Raw genomic sequence first — 26,417 nt, 5'->3', positions numbered from 1 at the left:
TGTAACCTCCCATAACCATGGAACGGTGATGCTCAAGACAGAGTTCCCTTGAGGCACCTTTTTCCCATAGTCTTTAGAGACACTGTGGCAATAAGCCAAATGAGGGAGAGAAATCATATGAATTTATTTGTTGGAGGCAGGTGGGGGGATATAGGGAAGTGAACCATTATAAGACATTTTTCCTGTTCAAGGCCAGGACTGTCAGTGCCTTTCCAGAGCTGGCAGTGTTTTTGTATTGAAGGTCTCTTCTAATGTGGGGCCAATCACTTTGAAAGATGCGAATGTTTTTCTGTAAAAACTTTTTTTTTCTGTTACAAATAAGGTCTGCTTGGAAATCAGTGGTTGAAATACTGGCTTTGCTATAGTCTGTGGTCTGTAGCTGTACTGTATCCAAGGTGGTGTTCTCCATAATGAAAAATACTTCTTGCTGACAATTCTGCCACCAAATAACGAAGCATCCAAAGATATTTTCAAAGTTCATGACATAAAATTTTCTAGTTTTTTTTTTTTTTTCCTGTTTAAGTTGCGATTGAGGACTGTGTTCAGGCAAGATGACCTCTGATTATTGGATGAGTTTCTATGTAGAGCTAAGAAAGGGGGTGGGATAATAGAGGACAGTATACACAGAAGAAAATTTTTGGTGTTGTATGCCAGGCAGTTCAAATTGATGCTTTTTACCTTAGAGCTTTTAAGTAACGTTTTCTGCTTCCTATAGGTACTACTAATAATTACTCGCTGCCTTGTATTTCAGGTCATGTGTCTATAAGAATGACCAAGCAGCAAAAGAGAATCCAGGTAAAAGCCTTCAGGAAGAGGAGCCCTGCCCAAGGTTTGCCCATCAACTGGTGTATGATGAGTTGCACAAGGTACGAAGGTCCAGACACACATACAGTGATTTTTTTTTATTATTATTATTTTATTGCTCATCCAGTGTAGTTTCTGTTTCAAAGATGGTACAAAGAATATAGCTTCTTGTATAGTGTTAATGTGTGGATTACTGTCATTTAACGTAACGATCTTTTGAAATAAGGTGATAAACTACTTTTTATGTCAATGTGAAGTAGACATGATAGCTTCTAGATGAGCGGCGCCAAACTCATTTTCACATTTATTTTCCTACATTTATACAGTCCTAAAATTACATTTGGCCCTTTGAAGGCAACCATGAGGCTCATGTGGCCCCCGGTGAAAATGAATTGGACACCTCTGTCCTAGAAGAAATCAAAATGCAGACAGTGGGATATACTAAACCTCTACGAAGTTGTCAAAGCAGCTCCTAGCTGTTCTACTTAAAAACACCTGAAGCTTTGTTCATTGTTTTCAGAGACTTAATCTCACAACCTGTTAGTGACTAAATGGTCAGAGTTACCAACATTTCTAGGAGAAAGTGTCTTTGAATGCACTAATTGCTGTTAAGGATCTGCTCCAGGAGAGGTGCCTTACTTTGCACTGCACGTCAGAAGCAACCGTTACTCTTTAGCACTGGCTTTAATGGACATGTTGATGCTTAAATATACTTAAAATTGTTTGTAGCATACATGACTGCTCAGTAAACTTAGGGCTCTGTGGATATTAATCAATAAAGCACAAATCCACGGATTAAGTTACTGTAACTTCATTAACCAATGAATTTAAACTACTCTGACATGCTTACTTAACCTTTCACAGATATTTTGCAATTAAAGTTTTTCTAAATGTTTTTTTTTTTTTTAGTCTGAAGCAGTCTGAACTGAAAGAGACAAATATTTCAGTCTTATCATTCTATGGGATGTTAATCAAATATGGGAACCCCAACTAGCCCAAAAGTTTGGGGATAAGGGGGGTTTTGAGGAGGAATAGGTGTAACTTCTGTATGGTTTGTCTTCATCACAGACATGTTGGACAGTAAATATTGTTCTGCTTTTAATGGTTTACTTCTAAGTGTAAGGCACTATGAAATTCAGAGCAGTATTTTATAAGTTACTGTGAAGGTTGCTAAATCATGGCAGTTGCCCAGCTTTATCTGAAGAGCTGTTTGATGTACTTGTTTTGAAGAGTCTTATTTTTAGAAACCTCTGTTCAAGTGACCTTTCTAAACTCTTCTGATATAAATAAGGAGAGCCTTCATCAGTGGGATGCAGAATACATTGTTTCGAGTGATTATTTTTAAAACAGTGGAGGAGAAAGGTGACCTGTTGGACTTCTTGAACCTCAGTATGTGAAGACCCTTGGTGACTTGTTTAATATCAACAAGCTTGGAGTCTGTGATGCCAAATGATATGAAGAAAAAAAAGAAGTGAAGAAATACAGTCCTTTTTTTGACACTTCCACTTTTCTTGAGATTTACCTCTCTCTGTAAGTCTAGCCTTGCACTTCAGGGGTGTTTTATCCTGAAATTATCAGAACGGCTGTTAAAGACTTCATTTCAGCTACCTCGACCACCCCCCCAAAAAAAAAAAGGCATTTTGGATGCAGGTATATTTAGTATTTCTGTGACTGGCATCTCAGGATTGCTTGAACTTTTTTTGAAGACAATCACAGTCATAGTTGTGACTTCTGATTTTAAATAAGATTGGTGTTTTCTTCATCTGTTCTTCTTAGGATTACAGTTTGGGCTTTTTCTTTTGCTCTCATTCAGTTAATTCTCTCCTTAGTGCCCAGGTAACATATTGAGTGTCTTGTAGCTAGGCTGCTGTATTGAGGTGAGACAAATCTGCCCTTCCAGAGGCCATGGTAATCACAGAATCATTTTGTTTGAAAAAGACCCTCAAGATCGAGTCCAGCCACTAACCCAACACTGTCACTAAACCATGTCCCTAAGAACCTCCTCTATGTGTCTTTTAAACCCCTCCAGAGATGATGCCCACTTCCCTGGGCAGCCTTTTCCAATTCCTGACAAGTACTTTTCTCTACAAGTCAAATTAAGGCTCTGCAGAGTTTATGGGACATGTGGGGACACAGGCTTGTTGGTCATTTCCCAGAATTATGCTGGACTGGGCTTGTCACTTGGATCAGCTGTAGGATTTCCCACTCGCTTTGGCAGTGGCCCTTGTTTTTGGGGAAGATAATGGTCTTTGAGTCAAGGAAAAGTCTGACCTGTGGTGCTTCAGTAGTGCAGCTTCACCAACAGCACTCTGACTGGAGCCAGAGCATTAGTCTACAAAATCGAATTTTTTTTTTCTGAGCCCTTCTTACAAGCTTAAGTGTTTCATCTTCAGAGAAAATGGATAATTGCTGGAGTGATCTCACAATTATATGGGTATAATCTGCTCATTCCCAAATTAGAGAAGGGCTTGATAGAGATGCCTTAATTAGCCTCTCATGACAAGGAGAATTTGGAATCTTTGAGGACAAGGTTGGAGAAGAGGTTGGCAATCCATCAGTTTGAGTATTATTTGCATCAAGTATTTTGAATGGGGCCTCAAGAATTGGCTCATATCCTTCATTTCTGCTCATAGCTTACATGCTTAAGGATTTATCATGCTCATAGGTTCTTAAAGAAAGAGATCGCATGGTTTGTGTTTGTTGGTTTTGGTTTTTGTTGATAAATATCTCAGGAATCTGCTAGAGGGATGTTCTAACGGTGCAGCTTTTTTATTATCTTAAAATGTAAGCAGTGTAAGAGAACTTTCTTCATCTCCTAGGGGACAAAGTAAGGCTAATAATAAGATGGAGCAGCTTGTGTAAAAGACAGAGTTTTCTCCCTCTGGAATAAACCTCTCCAAAGATGCTGACATAGTAAATAGTCTTTGTTTAACAGATGTACACAAGCAATCAACTTTTTGATCTGCTTTGCTTAGGTTCACTACTTATTTGGAGGGAATCCTGGCAAGTCCTGCTCTCCAAAGATGAGATTAGACGATTTCTGGTCTCTGAAGCTCTGTCGACCTTCAAAGGAATATCTGCTAAGACACTGCAAATACCTCATCAGAAAGCACAGGTATGGAAACAAAAGATGTTCTGCAATTTTCTTTTCCAGTGTGTCTTCTTGTAAGTTTCTAAAACATTAATATATTGTAAACTGTTTTGGGAAGTGTTAATTCGTTGGTTATATGATGGTGTGCAGGTTTTAACTTAAATACTTTAATAGTAAGCAATAGAGCAGGGCTAAACTACAAAATTAACTTCATTCTGGTTTTACTGTGTTATTCTAAAACTAGAAAAATCTGACTATTGTGCGGGGACCCACGGGGAATTTTTAGATTCTCTTTTCACTCTGCCGCTCATCAACCTGTGTTTTGGTACCGTTACCTCCCAAAGAAACGGAGTGTGTTTCTGAAACACGGTGCTAGGAGATAGTAACAGCTCGTGAGGATGCTGGTGAAGTCTGGGGGGTGGATGCCTTTGCACATCTGAGACTCAACCGCGCCGAGGTCCTCGGAGGTTCTCATTCGGAATCACTTGAAAGATCTCACGCAGAATTCAGCTAAGCCGTGATGCTGCTTGCGCTCTGGATGTTTCAGAGCTGCCTTGTATTTGCTATTTAGGGCAACAGCTTTTTAAAATCAAGCTGATGGTGTTGCTTTAGGCAAGAAATTGCAGCAGCGAGGCAGCCTTTTGAGACCCAGCAAATTATTTGAAGCCAATAAATAGTTCTTCCTGCATTCTTGCTGAGAATACTTTGTTATCAGATTCTGCCAAGAGTTGGAGGTTAGTTTTTACTGATTGTATTTTATTTCTGAGGCAGCAAGCAAATTGCTGCGTTCATCTCGCAATCCCTGTGGCTGGATCAGGCTTTTGACAGATTAATCATGCAATAGATGTGAATACCTACAAGAACAAATAAAGGTCTTGCCCAGTAATCTGGCGGGCTTATTAAACCCATGTGTGGTTGTACGCAAATGCAGCTGTACAGCCTCCAGAGACAGCTCTGGATTACTTCTTTTTGTTTGCTTAAATCGCACTCGAAGGAAGTGTGGCTTCAATTCATCCAGCAGATGGTTGGGGTTTATGTACCGCACTCCTGTTTATTGGGGTCCATTTTCACAAAAGCGTAGAATCATAGAATAGTTTGGGTGGGAAGAGACCTTCAAAGCTCATCCAGTCCACCCCTGCCATGAGCAGGGACATCTGCACCAGCTCAGGTTGCTCAGAGCCCTGTTTAGTACCAGTTAGCCATAGCAGAGCCAAACTGATCAAGCACAGAAGAGCAAGGTGTTGATGGTGACACTTTTTAAAGGTACTTCAGCTCCCTGGAGCATGGCGATATAATCTAAGAAATTTGATGCAAATGTTTGGAAGAAATTGTGTTTAATTACCAAAATGTTGTGCACATCAGGTAACAGACATGGTCTTTGTGCTCCATGCACTGGCTCAACAACTTGCATCTTCAGACAATTTCAAAATTTGGGTGACAGGCGTCTACTGCTGTATAAATAGCCAAGTGGATAACTCAAAAAAAAAAACCACCAATATGATTGAATCTATTCAGTGTGACTTCTTTCGATTTGACAAGCTATACCCTGTTAAAAGTAATTGAAATATATTAGGAAGAAAATATCTTGTGCAAGGTAGTTGTTACAAGGCAGTTAAGTAACAGAACGTGGTTTTTAGGGTCCTCATCTATAGAATCCAGAATTGTCTGGGCTGTTTTCATGGGAAGGCTTAATGCTGTGTATTGGCGATTCAGAAAATGACAAATAAAGTGTGATCCTGCACTCGACAGGTGATGGGGAAAAATAGATAATTTTAAGCCTTGTTTGATAGGTTTTGCTCTTTGTAGAAATAGTAGTACTTAGTCCTGTTTTCTGTCTCTTCTTTGCAGGTTTGAAGAAAAAGCTCAGACTGACCCTCTTAGTGCACTGAAGTACCTGCAGAATGATTTGTATGTCACTGTGGATCACTCGGACCCCGAGGAGACAAAAGAGGTAGTGATGGGAGACCTTTTTCTTACTTACAAAGAAATGTAAACCATGTGCTCACAGTTTAGCTTTAAGCCTCTTAAACCTTGTTTTTATTCAGTTTGGAAAGCTCTGCAGGTGCATGACACTTTGTTATATCATAAATTTTGCCGTGCTAAAGATCATAGTGATTTAGAAAGTCATTTTACGACTGTAGTTCCAGATAAAATAGCTTTTGTACTCGTAATGGTGAAGACTAGGCTTTTGTTTTAATTCCAATGTACTGGTGTGTATTTTGGGAGCTTTAATTGAAATGTAAACTCTCTGAAATGCCACAAGTCTGTAGTTGGTTGTGCGGTAGAAAGTGGATAGAAACTCTTATTCACAGTGCCTTTTGGCTTGTCAATATTAAATAGCTCTAGGGAAGGGAAAGAGGTTTCTCTCTAGATAAGTATTTCTGGAAGTGGTTTGTATATATACACTGCTCGCTAACCTTAAACTCTTATTTCCTCTGCCTTTTGAATACGATCCAGAAGGCATGTTCTTTTATTTGTTCCAAGAATTTATTCCCATTTCCTGTTTTGAGTCCATTACCACAGTACGTGTCACTTTACAAAAAGGATTAAAGAAATAGTGAGAAGTGTCAGATAAGGTGGTTGATTTGACTCTGCCATTAATTTCCACACAGAACGCGGGGCAGCCAGCTGGATATACAATCATTCAGCTTTTACGGGTAGACGAGGAAGAAGAGACCATGGTTCTTCCCTTCTCCTTGCATTAGTGACTTTGGAAGTGATCTGACAGCTCGTTTTATAAAACTGGAGAATGGGCACTCCTTCTATGCTTAGTCTCTGGATTAAATCACTTAATCTGTTGGTTTTAACTTATTACTTCAGATAGAGAAAAGATCATTATACAGACACTAAAAGTTTTTTGGGGGGAGAATATGGTGCCTTCATAAGCGCAGTATTGAATTGTAGGGTTAGAGTTAAGAAAAAATACTCATATCAGGATCTTGGAACTGATCATGTTTGTCATAAGTTCTGTTTAGCCTTTATAAACATCTGATCCAATAAAATGTTTAAGTGCTGTGCCTTTAAGTTCTCTGTTAGATGGTTTATCATATAAATTGTCCCATTTATAGTGGCTTTACATCCCAGCCATTTCTAGCATGGGAAAGACAAATAACAGCTAATTCTGCTTTTCTTCAGGTAGAAAAGGCTTTTTGTTGTGTTTTGGTTTTTTTTTTTTCCCCTATGCAGCATTTTAAGGGGGCTCAGCCCAGTTATGCCCTTTCTTCCCGGTGTGGTAGCACTTTCCTAGTCTTATTTGAACCTGTAACACACAACCACCATTCTGATGCTCTGTTCTCCTCTTCTTCTCCATCCCACCCACTATAAGATCATGTCCTGAGTTCTCTGATCTCCCTTTTTCTCCGTGTCACACCTGCGTGCTGGTAGCCCCATCATGCCTGTGAGGGTTGTGTCTCTCTTTGACCAGTTATTCCTGAAGAAATCTTATGTCTCATGAGCGCCTGGGCCTTTTTATTGCCTGAACAGAAAGCTTTTATGGTGTAACCAGCAAACTCCTTTTCGTTCGTGCTGCCTACTGCCACCAGCAGACCAAAGGAACCTTGTGCACATCTGGCATAGGAAATCCTGTAATATTCTACATTTGATATTCTCATTTCACTGTGTAGTATTTGACTTGACCACCTTGTGGGAGTGAAGAATTTACCGAACTGCTTGGACTCCTTTGAGATTTTGGAGAACAGTAGTTTTGTCATACAAGGTAGAAATAGAGTAAAATGTTAAAAAAAAAAAAAAATCCCTTTTTATAGAGCATACTAGTGTTCTGCACATTAGTGATCTAGTGTTTGAGCTCAGGTGGCTCAGTCCAGCTGAGTGAATATATTCTGAATCATAGAATCATTTTGGTAGGAAGAAACCCTTAAGTCCAACCATAACCTAAATCTAACACTAAACTGTATCCCTAAGAGCCTCATCTATAATCCTTTCTTTGCAGACCTAACACCTGATCTGTACAAAATTCAGTAACTTCTGTGTCGTGCTGGTCCGTTGGATCAATGCATGTCGTTCAGCATAAGTAAAGCTTGCCTTCCAGCAGTCTCCTACAATCATTTAACAATTTCTGGAAGGCTTTTTTGTTTGGCCTTTTTTTATTCTTTTTTTTTTTTTCAATTGTGCTGGTCAAAAAGCTTGAACTCCCAAATCTTTTTACGCTGGAACAGATCTGCCAGGTATATGGCACAGAGCCAGTTACTGCGCTGGTACTGACTGGGTGTATTTCCAGTTGACGTCAATTTACCTTCCGGTTATCGCATCGAGTTGGCTTTTCGCTCTGGCATTACATCTTCAAATAGCTCGTGTGCTTTCCAGAGGACTGACGCAGGCTTTTTGGATCCCGTTTCAAATTTCAAGCACCAGTTTGATTGTGTCACTCAGCCCAGACACCTACATACTGTCTTTATTTGTAGGCGAGATCGTCTTAATTAATATCAAAGGCTATATATCTGATTGGCTACTTTGTGCTGGCTACAGCCATTGAGCGTCGTAAAGCTTCTTAGTGTGAGAAATATTAAGGGAATTGGGTTTTGCCTGTTCCTTTCCCTCTCTCTAGGGCAACTGTTAAATTTAGGAAGGACTGAAATGAATAGGTTTATCCCCAACTTTGTGCTACGGTTCTCTTGGAGACTGGTCTATATGGCTTCACGTGTTATAGTTTAGATATGGGTAGTGTTATATAGTATTGCAAGCAGAATTTCTCTTTGAGGTAAGGCTTACTTGCTTTATAATAGAAGTAATTTCTTCTAATTTTGTTAGGCAAGTCTCTTCAGCTGTTTTGGGTTGGATGCCAAAGAAAATAAACAGACTGTTCATGAAACTTTCTTTGTTATTAGTAACCGGTTTTGTTTAAAGTAGCATTAATGATTGACAGGAGGAACATACTCTCAGATCTTCATTCCTTTGTTCTGAATTTTAGGGATGTTAATAGGTAATAGGATTGAAGTTTTATTTCCTTTTTGATTATTCTAAAGTGAAGTAGATGCCTGCAAGTAACAGCTATCGCACGGTGCTTGTTTTAGTAGCCACAAGCTATATGCCAGTTCTGTCTCTGCATTTGCCCACAAATGCAAATCCAGTTCTCTGTGATTCTGCTTGAAATTGCTTTAAACCTCTTCAGTCTTCAGTTAGTTCAGTGTATTCAGATCAGTAAATTTTGTTGTTGTTGTTGTTTTTTTTCCACTGGCTGTGGATGAACAGCTCTGACACTGTATGTAAAGGAAGGTAGATCCGCCGAGCACGTGGAACTTTGTCTGTGGATTCTAGTTCACGGAGAGATTAAAGTTGTATAACAGACTGGTATTTGTTAGTGTAAAATTTTTTGGTGACGTGGATGTTCTTCTAATGTCATATCCACACAGATGTGCATTTGGTGGTAGTTTGGAAGTAGAGGCTTTTAAAGATAAAAGGGTGGTCAAAATAGAAAATCAAAATCAATTCCAAGTTCTGTACTCGTGTCAAGGAAAAAACAGGTGATATTAAAGCACGAAAGCATCAGTAGATCCTATTCAAGGCTAAAGGTTTTATTCTTTGAACACTGGAATAATGACACCCAGAACTTTGCAGCTACTTAATGGGCTGTAGAAGAAATTGAGACGATACAAAAAATGACCAGTGCTGCCCAAGTAAAGGAGAATAACATTATTTCGTACATTGAGATTGAGATTCAACTACTGGTGAAGCTCAGTCCTCTGATCGCTGTAAAACAGATACAAAGTGCAAGTAAAATTTGCGGTATGTTTTGCTTGGAACGTGGCAGGAGAAAGAGCAAGGACCTGGAGGCCAATTTGAGGCCTGACCAGCTCATGGACTGAGGCTGGAGGCCCCTGTTTGAGACTGCTTCATACTTTCCATTCTTGAGACCTTGTCTTTAATACATTTGCCAGATAAAGCCAGCCGGGGCCCAAAAGTGTTGTTTGAGTCTTCATCAGACCGATATTTCTAGGAAAATTTGAAGCCCAAATGGGAAAAATAGTTCTAAGAAAGAGCGAAGAAAAGCGTGCTTCTCTTCTCTGTGTCCTGCTGTGATTCTTGGTAAAGCCTCAGAGTCTGAGTGCTGCAGCGGCTTTGGAGCCAAGGAGCCTTTACGAAAACAGCGTTCAGCCTTCCCAATTTCAGCTGTTGACGGCTCTGTCCTCAATCGTTTGAGCCTCTCGCTGATTCTTTGAGCCTACGCTGCGAGGCACCTACCCAACAGACCTGGTCAAAGCTGAGAAACTGCTGAACGCTGTGATCTGAGCACTCGTTGTACAGACGTTAAGGAAGAGGAATTATGTCTGATTCATACAACCTGCGGGGTATCCCAAACAGGAGTTACTCATTCCTCCTTCATGGTAATTGTTTCGTTTGCACAAAGGGCAGAGGCACGCAACAAATATACTAAAAGTTGCGTAGGTTGCCACACGGCAAGATCGCCTTTTTTGTTGTTGTTGTTGTTGCTATAGGTAGAAACTGAAGTAAAGTACACGCAGAGTCACAGACTGGTTGGGGTTGGAAGGGACCTCTGGAGATCATCCAGTCCAACCCACCTGCTGATGCAGGGTCACCAGAGCAGATCACACGGGCATGTGTCCAGACGGGTTTGAATGTCTCCAGAGAAGGAGACTCCACAGCCTCTCTGGGCAGCCTGGTCCAGGCTCTGGCACCTCAAAGGAAAGAAGTTTCTCCTCATATTCACATGGAACCTCCTGTGTTTCAGTCTGTGCCCATTGCCCCTCATCCTATCACTGGGCACCACTGAAAAGAGTCTGGTCCATCGTCTTGACACCCACAACTGATGAAAGAACCAGTAATGTTGGAAACATGGAGATCATAAGTTGGAATATGCCAGAATTAATATTACCCAGATAGTCTTAATTTAGCTTCTCTCTGAATGTGGTTGATTATATTAGTTGACCTTATATTAGTCAGCCATGTGTATATAACTAATAAGCCAGATATATAACCAAAATAGCCCTATTTAGTTAAACAGACATATTTATCTCTAAGGAACCCCTGTTCAAGTTCAGAAGGTGGGTTGGATCTCCAAGAGGGAAGTTAATTGTATAACGAAGGGAACTGTTGTCTTTTGAATGGAGGCTTAATTTGGAATGGATGAAGCCAGTGAGCCAGAGGGATTGTTAGAAGAAAATGGGTGTTATGGTGATTAAAGCAGTTGGATGCTTCTGCTAGATAATTGAATTCTGGTCCTGCCTCTGTAACAGAGTTGCTATGTGACGTTAAGCAAATCATTTTTCCTAGATGGTCATTAATTGAGTCTTTCATTCTGGTGCCTGATGGGAGAGATCTGAGGTATGATTTGCTCGAGGGCTTCACTCTTCTGGCTGCAAGAGAATTGAGAAGAAGATGCGTAATACTAAGTGTTTTGAAAAATCAGATTCTGGTTGTTTCAAATAGGGGACCCAAAATTAATCAGGATTTGAAGTGCTATGTGTTAGGATAACAATTAATGCAATAGAAAAACTGATGAAGAAATTCCTTCTTTAGAGCAGAGTTTGAGCTTTGTGAAGAAAATAATGTGCTGTGAACAGTGTGTAGGAGACCTGGTCTTGAGTAAGCAGTAACTGTCCTGTGTATTCAGGGAAAAAATTAGGGGAGAACATCACGCTGTTTGCTGGCATTGTAATGCAAATGCAGAGTGAACCAGCTTAGGCTCCCGTAACTGATGTTCTTAACTTACGTGCTTGACTTTTCTGTGAGAAAGTGCTTTTTAAATGTGAGATGATACATAAACTATCATTTCAAAACAAACAATGAACTTCAAGGTTAACTGAAACGCAGTGTCATCAGTGAAGGAAGTAAGATGCTCCTTCCCCATGAAGCTGGAAAGAAACTCGTAGCCACAAAAATCCATCATGCCCAGTGCAGATGAGGCTGGAAAACTTGGCAGAGGGTCTTTCCAAGGGATTTTTGGTCTCACTTCAGCGATTTACAAGCTGGATCCTGCCTTATACGGTCCTTTAGTTGGGCATCCTGAGACCCAGCGTCCAGCACAGCTTGATTTCTGTTCACAGCGTTGCTGGGGGAGGAAGGGGAGCCCCTCGAAGCATGTGGCACCCGCTTCGTCCCAACAAAAGCTTCATGTGCTACCAGGGGGTTGGCAGGAGGCCTGTCAGGCAATTGTGTGGGAGGGAATGATGGCCAGGACACGGCCTTTGCTATCAGAAGCGGCACAGATTTACCCACCAGCTTTATTGGAACTTTTGGAGCTGTTTATGCTGGGCATGTGTTTAAGTACGTTGCTGATTTGGAGCCAAGAAGCTCTTACAAGTTACATTAGCAGTGAGGTACATGTGCAGTATTGCAATCCCTTTTGATTTTATATAACCAGACCTCGCACTCAAGAGGGTGCTTAATCAACCTCTTCCCTCTGTTCTGCAGTTTGCCAGTCCTGGATCTTTCTAACCTGTTCTTAAATACGCCTAGTGCTACCTTCTGTGATAACTTCCCAAAAAGGTGCAAACTTATTCCAGTGCACTATAGTCCTTATTTTAGACTGGTTTGGGTTTTTTGTTTGGTTTTTTGTTTTTTTTTTCCTTGATGTCCTATTGAAACTGATCTTGAAGTGTTTTTGTGGCTTCTTGCACTTAGTTGTAGATTTACCTTTTTGTAGCAGCCTTTTACATTTGTAGCTTTTTGCAGTTTTGTCCTTGGACATTCTTCTGCGGAGGCTCTGCAACCCTGACTCCTTTGAACCTTCTTTCTAGAGCTTGATTTTCAGACCACTTGAATTTTCTAGTGCTTCTCTCACATGTTGCTAATTGATACAGGGCATCCAAAAGTGGTTGCCTTATTGTAGATGAGACTTGTGAGCCTTGATAGCAGCAGGAGCATTTGATTTATTTGAAGATCTTGCTCCTTTTCGTGCATTTTTGCAATAGGATGCTGCTGCTTTATTGTAACTCCTAAATGTGTTTTCACACAGCCTGTGTACCCCGGCCTGTTTTATATAGCCAGTTTTTATGTTGATTTGCATTTGGCCCTAGCGGTTTGCTCCTTGCTCCATCATTGTAAACTGGATAAATGGAAAAACAGTCTGCAGCCTGTCTGCTCCCTCGCTGGCAGCCTCTCTGAGCGCGGTGTGTGGTCTGTGGACTCGGCGAACGTGTCCTGTTCTGTCAAGCAGGTTATCGCTGGAAACCCAGAATGATGCTGACCCCAGGGCACAGATGAATCACTTCTGATTCATGGCTCCGTTTTGATGTCAAACCATTGGCGGCTACCCACAGGAAAGTTATTTCACCTATTTGCCATTCCCTGTTAGCTTAATCTAGGTGATACCTTGATAATTTGCTTTAAATATCATATAAATGCATCAGAAGTCCTATGAAAGTCAAAAATGGACAATGTCTGTTGCCAAGTCCCGTCCGTAGGGCCTGCTGTTTTGTAGAAAAAAAATCAGTTTGTGATACGACTTGCTGTTGCCAAATCCACATTGGCTGCTACTTTTACCTTCTCCACTCCTAGATGCCTCCAACTTGTCTGCGTTCCCATTTTTTTCTTGACACTGAAATTAAACTGATGGATATGTAATTCCTGGCTGTTCTTCTCACTCCTTCCCTGAACATATTTTGCTTCTCTTCTGCTTTTTTGTCCCCCTCCTTCTTTCTTTTGGGCTGTGTGCTGTAAAGACACACAGATAAGAGAAATAAGATTATAAGCCTTTAATGGATCAACTAATTATTTAAGGAAACATGACAAAGCACTAAGCTTTGCCGCAACCTGGGTAACTGAAAACAGTCAAGGAAGATGCTGTGTTCACCATCTACCAGTAAGACATGAAGGGAGAATAAAACTGTGAATGTGCTGCTGAAAACGTTTTTACTCTTGATTCTGATGTTCCCAAGCAAAGAACTTTTTTTGTTGTCGTTTTTTGCTTTAACCTCGAGATATGAGCTTCTCTGGCATTTCAGAAAGGTTGTTGGCATTTAAAGCTTTCTGCGTTCAAAAAGTTCATGCTGCGCTGTAGCCGTTACCCTGTTTTTGTGCCATCTCATCCTTCTTCACTGAGACTCTGCCATGTTCACCCCTGGGAATGTTGTTGTGTGGAAGAGGTTCTACCTTACTCCTGTACTGTGATATCTGCCAGAGAGGCAAAAATGTATGTATAAAAACCCCTCAGCTTCAGGGCTGCTGGTCAAGTACCTTTCATTGCATTAACGCTGTTCTAATTCTAGGAAAAAACATTCAACTTGCTCTGCCAAAGTGACAAATTGTATTGCTCATATGAAAGTGTCTGCTGCTGTTATTCATGTGTGGTTCTAAGGATTGTGCAAAGAAAACCCAACAACTCTAAAGCTTCTTGGACTTCTATGAATCTTTTGTTGGTGTGTTTTGTTTTTTTTTTTTTCTGTGCAGTTAATAACCTTTTTTTTTTTTTTCCTTTCTTTGGCCCTCCACCTCCTTTTCTGCAGTTTCAGCTTCTTGCCTCCGCGTTATTTAAGTCTGGCTCAGATTTCACCACTCTTGGTGAGTATTGTGTATCAGAAGAATTACACTAAGTATTTTCCCTCTGATAATTACTGTTAGTTTCTAGTGGTTTTCACATCAAATGTTATAGCACGTACGAATGGTGTAGGCCCTTTTCAGTTTCAATATGCAAAGTGCCACCACATAGACATTTGAGAGATTATTTATAATGACCAATGTCCAATGCCTTGAGCCCCTATTTAAAACCTCTGTCACTGGTGGTTTTAAACCCATGCCTCCCAGGATCATTTTATGTGTCTTATTACATCCGGCGCTTCACTGTTACCCAAATAAACAGGAGCTTTGGTCAGAATAAAGCATCTCCTGTCACGTTGCTTTGGAATCTCACAGCGTGGCTACGGCTCTGTTTGCTGTGATAACTGCAATTCCTGGAGTAGTTTGGTTCGCTCTGTTCTTTGCAAAACTAGTTCTTCGGGCAGAATGTCAAGAGTGAGGAAAACAGTGGCGCATAGGGCTGGAAACAGGAGTCCTGAGCCAAAGCCATAATTTGTTTCACTCTTCTGTGCAGTTAGCTCTTTTAAATGGTGGAGAGATTAATCCTGGGCGAGCTATAGGGAGGCTGTAGGCATAACTTATATTCTTGTAATGATGTCTCGTCCTCAAGTTACCGAGCTCTTGCTAGGAGCGTGGATGACTTCAGTTTTTGATGGACGTGTAATTCCCAACCTAAGGAAGATAAAAGCCCCTGCAGTGTCAGCTCTGCTGGATGAGGAAGCTCTTCTGAGCTTGTGTGGCTTGGAAAACGTTATCTAGTTAATGCTATAAGATTAATTTTTTCAAGGAGGAAAACCCAAGTTTCAGAAAGTTTTTTTTTTTTCCCTAGTGTTAAGTGTTACAGAAGATAAATTAGTTCTTGACACAATATATAATAATACTTTATTCAGAGGTTGGCTTTACAGATAGGAGGCATCAAGTGGTGCTTCTAAAAAGAAAACAAAAAACCCAAGTCCTCCTTGCTTTGATTAACTTGGTTGACTTTGATTAACCGAAGAGTGAGTTCACTGAATTAAAACACATTCCTTTGAGATACCAGTGATGGAAGTAATACAAAGCAGAGGAAATCGTTGTACGCTCGCTCTATTGTTCTTACTGTTGGTGGGTTAAGTGTGGGGTTTTGGATTAAACAATGGTGCTGCTGCAGACTAAACCCTCCCCTGTCGGGAGGCAGCACTTCACAAAAACTAGTTTGCAAAGAACCCTTGTGCCACGGTGCTGCCTGGGTCATCCCTGCAGGTCCAGGGATTAAATAGCAGCTCTGATTTGGGACTCCTGCCATCAGCAGAGCTTATCTCAAGAAAAACCGCAAGTAATACGAGTACCAGTTCTGTCTAAGACAGTAGTGAAGATAATGAGGAAAAGCCTGAGGACGGAAGAAATGAGGCACCAAATAAAAATAACTACACAGATTTTGTTTTCTGCGACATCAGAGCAGGCCCCTGAGGACTCTTGCTTCCCCCATTTCTTCAGGACTGTCAGTGAGCTTGGCGAAAATAATTTGCTTATTACTTTCTATGGCATTTTGATTGTAGTGTTGGTTTGGGGTGACACGATTTCCATGTGTATATATAAATAGAAGTGGGACGGAGAGCTGGCAGCCCTGTTAGTTGAGGCAGAAGTAGCAAATACTTCTGTCCCAAACGGACAACTGGTATATTCCACAGCTAAACTGAGCGTTTAAAGCACCGAGCACTGACTTGCTTTCCCCTTTTCTTCCTCCCCCAGGATTTTCCGATGTTGACCACACGTACGCGCAGAGAACTCAGCTGTTTGATACACTGGTCAACTTCTTTCCGGACAACATGACCCCTCCTAAAGGCAACCTGGTAGACCTCATCACGCTGTAACGGAGCAATCACTGGACACGTGGAAGAGGGGAAAAGCATCCATTTTTCAGTATTTTAATTTTTTTTTTTTTACTGCATTGATTGACTGCTGGGAGGAAGTAATATAGTAACCCCTAGGTGTTTGAAAGGGGTTTTATACTTGTATGGTGAATCCCTGAAGCTTTTTCCTTGGAGTAGGTTAATAAAATGCAACTGACGTACTTCTGACTAAATAGATATATTTTTTCTGACTTTGGATTTTGAGTTAGCAATGTGTGATGAAAAGGTGGGGGGAAAGAAGAAAAAAAATAAAACCCAATCATGCAGTGATCATTTTTGCCTGGAGGGGACGACTGAGGTTTGTGGGTTGTTTGGAATTAAAGATGATGGGTTTTATTATGCGTTTTTTGAGAAAGGCGGCGGGGAGGTTGTTCTTTGCTCATTTGTAGCTAGTCATGATATATTGTTTAATCCTACAACTCCATCCTCAGCAGCTGAATAACTCGGTGGCAGGACACTGGTAATAGTGATGTATGTGTCTTGATTCTTGTAATCACAGCGCGTCATGCGAAGGGGAGCACATGTTCCAAATTACCCCTCTGCTCATCCCAGAATCGGGCTGACAGTCTTGTCTTATTGTATCTGATATCTGGTCTAAACGTTAAATACCTAAATGACTATCTTCCGTTCTCTGAAGCCTTCCACTCAGACCCAACAGGCGAGTGGGAACCTCGGAGAAACTGCTGGAAAACGGGACCCTTTTCGGGGACGGTTCTGTTTTCGCTGCCGTGCTCATCCCGTGAGAACCCGGGTAGGTCCTCGCAGAGCCCGGCAGAACTGGGTCTTCCACTGCACGTACACCCAACCTCTGCAACCTGACTCCGCGTTGGGTGTAGGATTTCTGAAGCAGATTGTCTTTGTTTACATGCACCTACGCTTCTTGTGTGCGTTTGCCGATGTGTAAATGTAAAGAGGATTGCTCCGAACAGCTTTTCTCCTTCCTGTATAGTGCAGCTCATTCACTTTTAAATGCATTTGAGACCCACATCTGAATGTGAGGGAGGCCTTCTTAGCATAAATCTCTTTGAAAGCAAGCTGATGCATATATATAAAATATATTCCTTGCTGAAAGCCTTCTTTATAAATAAGGTAAGGGCTTGGTGCTGCACTATGAAGTGAAATGAAGGATACGCGTACCCAGCATTAGAAACTTTTCGCGTTTGGTGTCGGAGTGTTCAGTACAAACTGGCAGATGTAAATATTTATATGAGACTGCAAAGCTTTATGTCCAGAAATGTTCATGCCGATAGGGCATCATTGCTGCACCCGCTGTGGCTACGCGGCTCCTGTTGAACTCGATGGAAGTCTTGTGTGTGCAAAGATGATTTGGACTCTTCAAATAAAGAGTTAGTGAAGTGTCTTTTTCAGAGCTCGAGTGTCTGCTTGCTTTGATTGCGTTGTGTTGCCTCTTTATCATGTTCTTTGTGTGACTTTTGTGGTCCCGCTACGTTAGAAATAAATTTAAAAACTCATACGAGCGTTCAGTCGCTTAGAAAGGAACGAGATGTTAGAGGCTGGGCTTTGCTTCGTCTTCAGGGAGGACTACAAATACAGTGTTTTTTAAGTAACCTGTAACTTGAGAGTGTTTAGACATTGTATACTTCAGTGGATGGCAAATCAGCTGTCTGTGGAAGAATCCACTCCTTACGTAGTGCAGTAAATGTAATCTGATTAAATTGTTTCTTTGAAGCATCGCTCTTTTTTTTTTTTTTTTTTTTTTCCCCCCAGTGGCATGGAAAGTTTTACGTCAGTGCTGGGCTTGATGACCTGCTACCTTTGCTGATGCTTCGTTAACTAGTGAAAGTAGAGCTTCTATGGTACGAATGTAGATGGTGATGGTGCTATTCAGGGGAATATTCCCGTTGAGGTGTTGTTTCCATTGAGATGGAACTGAGCAGTTTTAATGCAACCAGCCAAAATGCTGCATCCCCTCTAGTACTTAATATTTTAGTGCTGTTGTGCTCCCTTATCACTTGATCTCATCACCTGTGTTATTCTCCAACTCCAGTCAGGTGATTTAATTGGGTTTTGTGACTGTTTTCTAACCAACCAAGCTCTTCGCAAACTTTTACACGTCCATCTTTGACGACTACGTGTGGGGCTGAACCCAAAAAACACAACTAGACTAGGAGCCCCGACAAGCAGACAGCAGAAGTTTTAGGAATGCCCAAAGCTTTGCGAATGAGCAATGATTGATTTGTCTTGCAGAAATTAGATCCAAACTCATTGTCCTCCACGTCAGGGGTGCATGCAAAGCACGACAGCCTGGCTCTGGTTTTTTTTTGTAGTGTGGCGTAAATGACTTGATTTGTCTGAGCGAGGCGAACGTTGCTTCTGCAGGACTGACAACCCCAGCTAACGAGAGCACTTCAGGATGATCAAATATTGACCTGCCTTTATCCCGAGCACATCGATTTCGGCTCGCGCCGAGTACAGTTCGTGGATTACAGCTGGTGATTAAACCAGCAGAAATGATTTTGCTCAGCGTGGGGAGTATTTGTTGAGCAGCAGAGGCACCCTGTGGCCAGAGAGGTTAATCCAAAGCGAAGGTTTCTTGTGGCTTTGCCAAGAGTCTTCCCTGGTTCTGAATCCTTAAAACTAGGTGTCGAAATTAAATGATTTCTTTGCGCTGGTGTATGCTGCACTACCCAATTTAAAAACTAATTAAAAATTCAGAGCAGTGAAGTAGAAATTTCCTTCCAAAACAAGCCAGTTATACAGGGAGAGTTTGAATTTAATTACTTGCAGATCTTTAAACAGACTAGTGATATTCCAGGAAAGCTTTAGATGTGAGCATTACAGAAATACTGAAGTACAAACAGAAAAGAGACCCACTTGGTCTGAAAGCAGGCACCTGAAGATGTTTCACAGCACAGTGCTTGCAATGTTATAAATATACAAGCTGTACGTGAGAATTCTTTGAGCTTTACCCTTATTGCTTGCAGGCTGTAGCAGAGACAACTTTTTAGCTTAGACAAGACAAACATATTTACCTTTCCCTTATAATGTTTATAAGGTGACTTTGTGTATGGATTTAACGCTGCCTAATCTTTGCACTATGGTGGTTTATCTCTAAATTATGTGTTAACTTGTAAATAAGGTATTGCAGAAGAAAACATCATTACCTGTCAGAGAGGGATGCACTTATGGTGGCTGGGGTCTTTAAAGCCACAGTTACCAGGTGCTAGTATGTTTTTCAAAAGTGTAGGAAGTCAGGGTGGGATAAACTTGATACAGACATCAAAAGCTCACTATTGATTTAGCTCTTTTTCAAAAGAAAAGAATACTTTTGAGATCCATGAGTTTGGTTCTTCACTGGTACTGGCCTTCAGCTTAGTTGCCCTTACAGTAACATTCAGTAGATCAGATTTGGAAATCACGAAGTCATTCTTTATGCAAAGTTTTTTCTATCAAGTGACGCATTTTCCTGGAGAAATAAAGCCCTTCGGATTCGGTTGTTGGTCACTTGGATTAGGAAGAATTGAGTTTCTTAATGTTTGTCTTACACAACCCCTCACAGCAGTCATGAGGCAGAAGTCCATTCTCCCAGAATCCCTTCTCTAAGCAAGAACTACTGTCACAATGTGACCTGACGCATTTTCTTATGACACATGGCAGAAGGACTTACTTCAAATGATGTTGTTAAAAACAAGGAGACCATAGCCACTACTTGCCCTTGTTTTTGAGGATCCCATTAATTATTATTGATCCTGGGGGAGACGTGGACTGTGATGCAAAGCAGTTATCAAAATTAGTTGCAGTTTTCCCTCTTCTGGCTCTTCTACAGATAACATTTGTGATGTATTTATTCCTAAGCATCTCTTTTGCTGAGTATAACGAGGGAGGAGAACTTTGTCTCAGAAAAGTTCGGTTTGCCCTTTCTCTGGACAGCATCATGTACCTGTGATTTAGGTTGTGAATACCCAGTTGTGTAAATAAATGTTCCGGGGTTTGGTATGTGTTAGCTCAGGGGTCAAGCTGGAGATTCCTACCACAAAGATCAAGCAGCAAAATCATGCTCTCATTTTGGAAAATCAATCTGTGAAGACCCAGTTGGAAAGATTTTTCAAACACATTTTGCTTTGTGCAGTAGCAACTAGAGTGAAATTAGGAAACTTTCCTAAAGAGCGTATAATGAAGATTGTACTGAAATAGGGACGCAGCGACAGGCTTAAATTAAATAGCTGAAAGTTTTTCATCACAGATTATATTAACCTAGCTGGAAAATGTGATGATTGAGGAGTCAGTAAGCAAATTAATCAGGGCTCTCTGTTTGTATGAGGGCAGGCACTTTGCAGCGGTACGGGCCTGGTGGCAAGAGATTGTGATAACTTCATCTATTTGTTTAATTAGCAGCCCCAAGCATCAGGGTTTCCATTAGCTGTTTCTTCTTTCAGAAGAGACTCCTTCCAAAGCAGAGTAATGACTCTGGAAGAGTGTTTTCTGTAGGGCTTTGCAAACAGCTTTTTCCTGAATCGTTTTCCTGGTGCGTGAAAATCTGTAGAAGGGACTTTTCTGTGTCACAGAAGTTGTGTGTTGACCTTGCCCTCCTTTGCAAACCTGTGCTGGTGAGGGATAAATTCAGAGCAGTGTCCTGAGAAACACTTAAAACTTGTTTGCTGCTCTTACTGTAACAAAAATTAGCATTAATGCCGCCTGTTTCAAATGCAGGGAGGTGCCAGGTAGCTGTAACGCTAACTCTATTAATTCTCTTGCCTCCTGTATATCAGTATTGAGAAGGAAATACTTTTGTAGAGCTTACTGAATGAAACTTTTAGTATGAATTAGCTCTGCCAACCTTAAACTTGAGTGTTCCTACATCTCCGTACATGCAGTAATTCTGTGTATATAGTGCTGTGCTGCTTCTGGGGAAAAGAGCAAAACTTGTTGATACTTTCCCATTCGGTACCTTTGTTTTCAGAAGTGGAAAAATGTCTTGTGAAACCTCGAGTCCCAGTGTGTGCTTTGAATTTCAGCGTATTAGTTGTGGTTGGCTCAGAGCTAAGGAATGTTTGGCTATTGTCAAGTGAAGTCCTGACAGTAAAAGCAAATTTTTTGTATGTCTCTGGAAGTACTTGTGTTGTTTTATAGCTGTAGTTATTACAGAAACAGAGGTGGGCCCAGTTTAAAAAAGTTATATATTGCTGTTCTGATGAGGGGAAAAATTGTAGAAACTCTGAGCTTTGCCAATTTTAATAGGTACACATGATAATTCGGAGAAGGGTCTTATTTTGTGAGAGTCTAAGAATAACTATATGACTTGATATAGATTGATAGTAGTATATAAGCTGGATAGATTGTCAAAATGTAAATGTTCTGTCAGAAGCTTGTTAGCGTATCTAAACACCCTGGGTATGGTAGAGCTGATCATATCCTGTCATGGAAAAGGCTATGCTGGAAATTATTCAAGTTGCGGTAATGGCTTATAGGCAAACCCCCTGTTTTACTGAAAGCTTCTATTATAATGAAAAGTTGGCGTGGAAAAAAATAGGTTTGCTGTACTGGAACTGTGATAATAGTACATGGCTCAGCACTTGGATAAATTAGCTCCAGATGTGGGTGTTTTTTTATCTGTCGGCAGTGGGTCCGAATGCAGTTTCAGAGTGGAAACCAGTTAATGACCCTCTTATTGCCATTTGGGAGCCGCACAAGAAAATGTCCCAGTTGGTAGAATTCTGGTGTTCCTGGCAGAGGTCAAAAAACTGGATGGAGTTTTGGATTATCCACGTGTGCTTTGGTTCTATATGTAAAGCTCTGAAGAATATAGTGGTTGCGGGGGCTGTATATAAATACGGCTGAGGTATAGAGGTCTGCAAGGCAGCATCTTCCCCAGGCACAGATCCTAAAGGTAACATATGGCTCCTGTCTCCTTTGCTTTTATATATTCGAACTCGATTTGTTGGTGATGAACTCCAGATACTCGCTGTGACCCAAATTTGGTGCTTTGCTCCCAAATATCTACAGCCACAGACTTGCTTAAAGCTGCTGTCAGTGCATCGCTTCAGTACTATGAAATCTTAATTTATACTGGGTGCAGACAAAGGTACACGTTGTCTTGGCTTCCAGCTGTTTGCTGTAAGTCAGTGCAGCTTTTACTGCCGACCCGGAGACTGTAGGTGTTTGAGTGCTGTCAGAAATCAGTCGACTGTTCAGCCCTAGCGTGGCATTGCAGTTCATTCCCGGGAAAAGCAGGGTGAGTGAATAGCTCAAAACCGGCTCTACCAGGTTAGATTTTTAGTTTTGCTACTAATTTGAAAGGAAAAATCTAGCAGTAGCATACAAGCTGTCCAGCGTGATGGTCAGGGCATGGTTCCTTGGGTATTCCCCCATTTATTCTGTTGTTTTCTCTATTCACTGCTATTAAAATGCTGTGCCTTCGCACTTTCCCTCAGTTTAACAGAGGGAAGAATTAAAGGTTAGAGCTATGCAGTGCTTACAAGGCATCAGTTTCTCCGTGTCGTGTTATCATAGTCCAGTTGCTTCCTTTGCAAAACTGCCTCTGAAACAGGCAGGGAGGATCCTTGTGATTTATGTTCTTCTCCCCAAGGGCTGTTCTTCCTCCAGGGTGAGGACAGGGAAGCATGGGAGCATCGGTGTAACGCTGCAGCATAAACCTATTTATTACTTGTGCCCCTCCGTGACCGCGCTCAGGGCTGCGGTGAACCTTCCCTCCTGTCTCAGCGGGGTTTATTTTGCATGGCACCCCGGCTGTGGTTGACAGAAGAGGATTATACCAACTCTCGAGTTCACTTAAATAATAGTCCGAGGGTTCTGCCACCTGCTTTCATAATCCAGCGCAGGCGAACAGCTGGTAATTGCGGCGTTTGGTTTATTCCTGCAGTGTAGCAAGGCAGAGGGAACAGGAAGGAGAAACAGGCTTGGGCATAATGTAGTGGTGTGTTTAAGAAGCGATCTGTCTTCATGGAAGGACTTTGGAGACTTAACAACTAGGTCTGCTATTTAAAGCTGATGTTTTTTTTTCACGCAAGCTGAATTCTCTGGCTCTTTTTTGAACAGAAGTGATGTAAGACCAGGATCTTCCAGTCCTCGGAGCTTCACCTTGAGCGTTGGCCCTCTCCGCCCCAAAAAGACATCAGAGAGAGTAATACAATTTTTTTTTTCTTCTTCTTCCCAGTCCCTCTGCAGCAATTGTTGGGCTTAAAAATTATTCATTATTCATACTGAAGTTTGTGCAGCACAATCAGCTCTCAGACCAAGGTCTGGCAGCCTTAAGAGGCTGTTAAAACCTGAAAGTGTTCTGAGCCTTTTGATGAAAGCTGCTGGTGAGATTAAGGGAGATTAGCTGCTTTTTAATTAATAGGATGGTAGGAAGGCTAGACCACAACAGTGGTTCCATGGTTGCCGTCTTCTCCACGTCCCAAATACCAGTGGACAGGTTTTTCTCCCCTATGATGGGAAAATACACTTTAAATATCCTGACTTTGTAACTAGCTGCCCAAGGGATTCAATCAATTACTTTGTGTTTCACTATATAGAAAAATGCTGCAGTGTGTGAAAAGTGATTTTTTTTTTTTTTAAGTCTTGACAAAAGCCTCAGCTCTTAAAAGAGGAAAATGATCTTTTTTTTTTTATCAGCCTGAACCTTCTCAGTTGCAAGTCAATCACTTCACTGCGAATAGTCCAGCCTGAACATTGGCTGATCCTTCTCCCTCTCCTTGCCCTGCAGTAATTTGTGTTATTCAGAGGGTGACAGCCTGATTTCCTTCCCCAAGCAGTGCAGAGAAATATGGCCCTGGAGAAGACTTTTATCTGACCGTGGAGGAGATACCTCTTGTGCTGCTGACTCGTTTTCCCCTCTCATCTGCTGTGGAAACTGGGAAAGCAAAGCAGCAGCAGAGGCTGAATATTCCTTCATCTCTTCCTCATCATTCCTATCCTTCCTCCCATAGATGTTTTGATGTGCAAAACACTTTTCACTTCAGAAGCTGCTGTGCTGGGTAGTGGAAAAGAAAACAGCACCCTCGTTATTAGTAGCTGTTACTATTTATTAAAGCTGTATTTTCTGCTGTGTCTTCCAGCAGACCCTCCTCCACAGCAGGAAATGAGGGGATGACCAAAAGCAAGAGAAAAGAGCTTAATCATACAAACAAATGTGTTCATGGCACTCTTGAAGGCCCTGAACCTTGCAGACCACTTTGCTTAGGGCAGAAAATTAAAGCTCGTTGGGTCGTTCTTGGTTAATGGGAGACAACGTTCCCATCTGTGTGGGCTGGTGATCTTGTGCGTCTTGTACATTTAGATGCTGAGATGCAACCTACCTCATTTTAGGAGGATCTGGTCTTGGTAAACATCTTCTGTTTGACTGTTGTACTTTGAAACTGCTGAAACAACCTCGCTCTTCTCGATGCATTGATATCGTGGGGTTAAAGAGCGCTAGGGTGGCTGGACACCATCACCTGGTCAGGGATGCTTTTTCAAGCTGTTTCTTCGAGCTGTTGCCTCTACTCTTAGCGTAGCACTACACGGTGTGGTGGTTTCATTTTCTGGACCTTCCGTGCTCATTATCTTGTCCTCTACACCCTCACGTGGTCCCCAAAAACTGGTCATTACCTTTGTATGCCTGGAGTTGTGACTGTCCTCTCCCTGTCTGGAATTTGACCCTTTTTTTCTGTTTGGGCATCCGACTTGAAGCATTTGCATCTCTACAGCAACCCCACAGACTCTGGTGTCCCTCTGAATTCCCTTTGGTGTCTGTCCTGCAGTTGTTGTCTCGAATGCTTGACCACGGGAGAGCTGAGCCCAGAGGTGCAGACAGCCCTGGGCTGGAAGGGGCGTCTGGGGGGTGACAAACGCTGGGAACATCACACGTGTTTTAATAAGCAAGTCGAATATTGACTAGTCCTGTGTTGAGCCCGTGGTGGTCACAGGCATCGCTCCTGGACGCTGGTGATTTCCACATCCTGCCCTTTTCTTTACAGATAAACGGATGATGTTCGTTCAGCCTGGAGTGTTAATTTTCTTCCTTGGCATAAATAATCTTTGATAATTTCTGGGTTGTTATGTAAGCCCCATGCTGTATATAAATGAATGAGTGAAATGAGGAATATCTACAAATGTAGTTATGTTGTATGTAATGTACATAAGGAGAGAATGTATTTTGTTCATTTTTTTTCTTAATAAAAATGTATATGCTAGCAAGAGTGTCTATTTGAGGTCTGTTCATTCTAACATTATTTGCTTCTGAGGATGGGAAAGTCATCTGTGCAGATCTCATAGCAGTGGTGCAGGAACCGTGAACATGGTGTATTGTGTCTGCTCTGCAGAACAACTGAGAAAATATCCTGCTCCCCAAAATCAGGGGCAGGCTGGGCCTGTAAATCCAGCGTGTGCTGAGCAGTGGCAAAAACTTCTACTGGGGAGGAACACAGACTAATGCAAAATGCCAACTTTAAGAAGGGCAAGGAATTACTGGAGGAGTCCAGTGACGGGACACAAAGATGATGAGGGGTCTGGAGCATCTTTCTGATGAGGAGAGACACAGAGAGCTGGGGCTGTTCAGTTGGAGAAGAGAAGCTCAGAGGGGATCTCATCAATGGTTATAAATATCTCCAGGGTGGGTGTCAGAGGATGGACCAGACTCTGTTCAGTGGTGCCCAACGACAGGATGAGGGGCAACGGGCACAGACTGAAGCACAGGAGGTTCCATCTGAACATGAGGAGAAACTTCTTTCCTTTGAGGTGCCAGAGCCTGGACCAGGCTGCCCAGAGAGGCTGTGGAGTCTCCTTCTCTGGAGACATTCAAACCCGCCTGGACACATTCCTGTGTGATCTGCTCTGGTGACCCTGCGTTAGCAGGTGGGTTGGACTGGATGATCTCCAGAGGTCCCTCCCAACCCCAACCAGTCTGTGGTTCTGTGACTTCTAATATTTAAATCAAACCAAATGGGTTTTGGTGGGGTTTTTTTGAGGGGGGTTGGGGAGGGGGTTGTTTGTTCGTTTAGGGTTTTTTCTTGTTTTTTTCTTTTTTTTTTTTTCTTCCCTTCCCCCGCTTTGCATAAGTGGAAACTTGACCTGGAACAAAATGGTTTATTTTGGGCACTTGAGGGCAAATGGAGCTGCCGAACTGCCCACGCTGCTGCTGCCCCGGCTGCTGCCCTCTCTCCTCAGGGTGGTTTGACTTG

The 26,417-nt window shown here is 41.8% G+C and overlaps 1 protein-coding gene across 2 annotated transcripts in view; it reads left to right on the top strand.

The window, feature by feature from the left end:
* Positions 1-25,379, top strand: part of MKLN1 (muskelin 1) — a 108,386-nt gene extending 83,007 nt beyond the window's left edge. For both annotated transcript variants that reach the window (XM_065636328.1, XM_065636338.1), the window contains exons 14-18: positions 752-866; positions 3,780-3,919; positions 5,744-5,846; positions 14,317-14,371; positions 16,115-25,379. In XM_065636328.1, the coding sequence (XP_065492400.1) occupies positions 752-866; positions 3,780-3,919; positions 5,744-5,846; positions 14,317-14,371; positions 16,115-16,236 (535 nt within the window). In that variant the 3' untranslated portion in view covers positions 16,237-25,379. The remainder of the gene's footprint in view (positions 1-751; positions 867-3,779; positions 3,920-5,743; positions 5,847-14,316; positions 14,372-16,114) is intronic.
* The last annotated feature ends 1,038 nt before the right edge of the window (positions 25,380-26,417 follow it).

The sequence above is a fragment of the Caloenas nicobarica genome, chromosome 1, assembly GCF_036013445.1.
Source record: "Caloenas nicobarica isolate bCalNic1 chromosome 1, bCalNic1.hap1, whole genome shotgun sequence".
Classification (NCBI taxonomy): Eukaryota; Metazoa; Chordata; class Aves; order Columbiformes; family Columbidae; genus Caloenas; species Caloenas nicobarica.
Note: the sequence above shows the minus strand (reverse complement) of the source record. Positions and strands in the feature narration are given on the sequence as shown.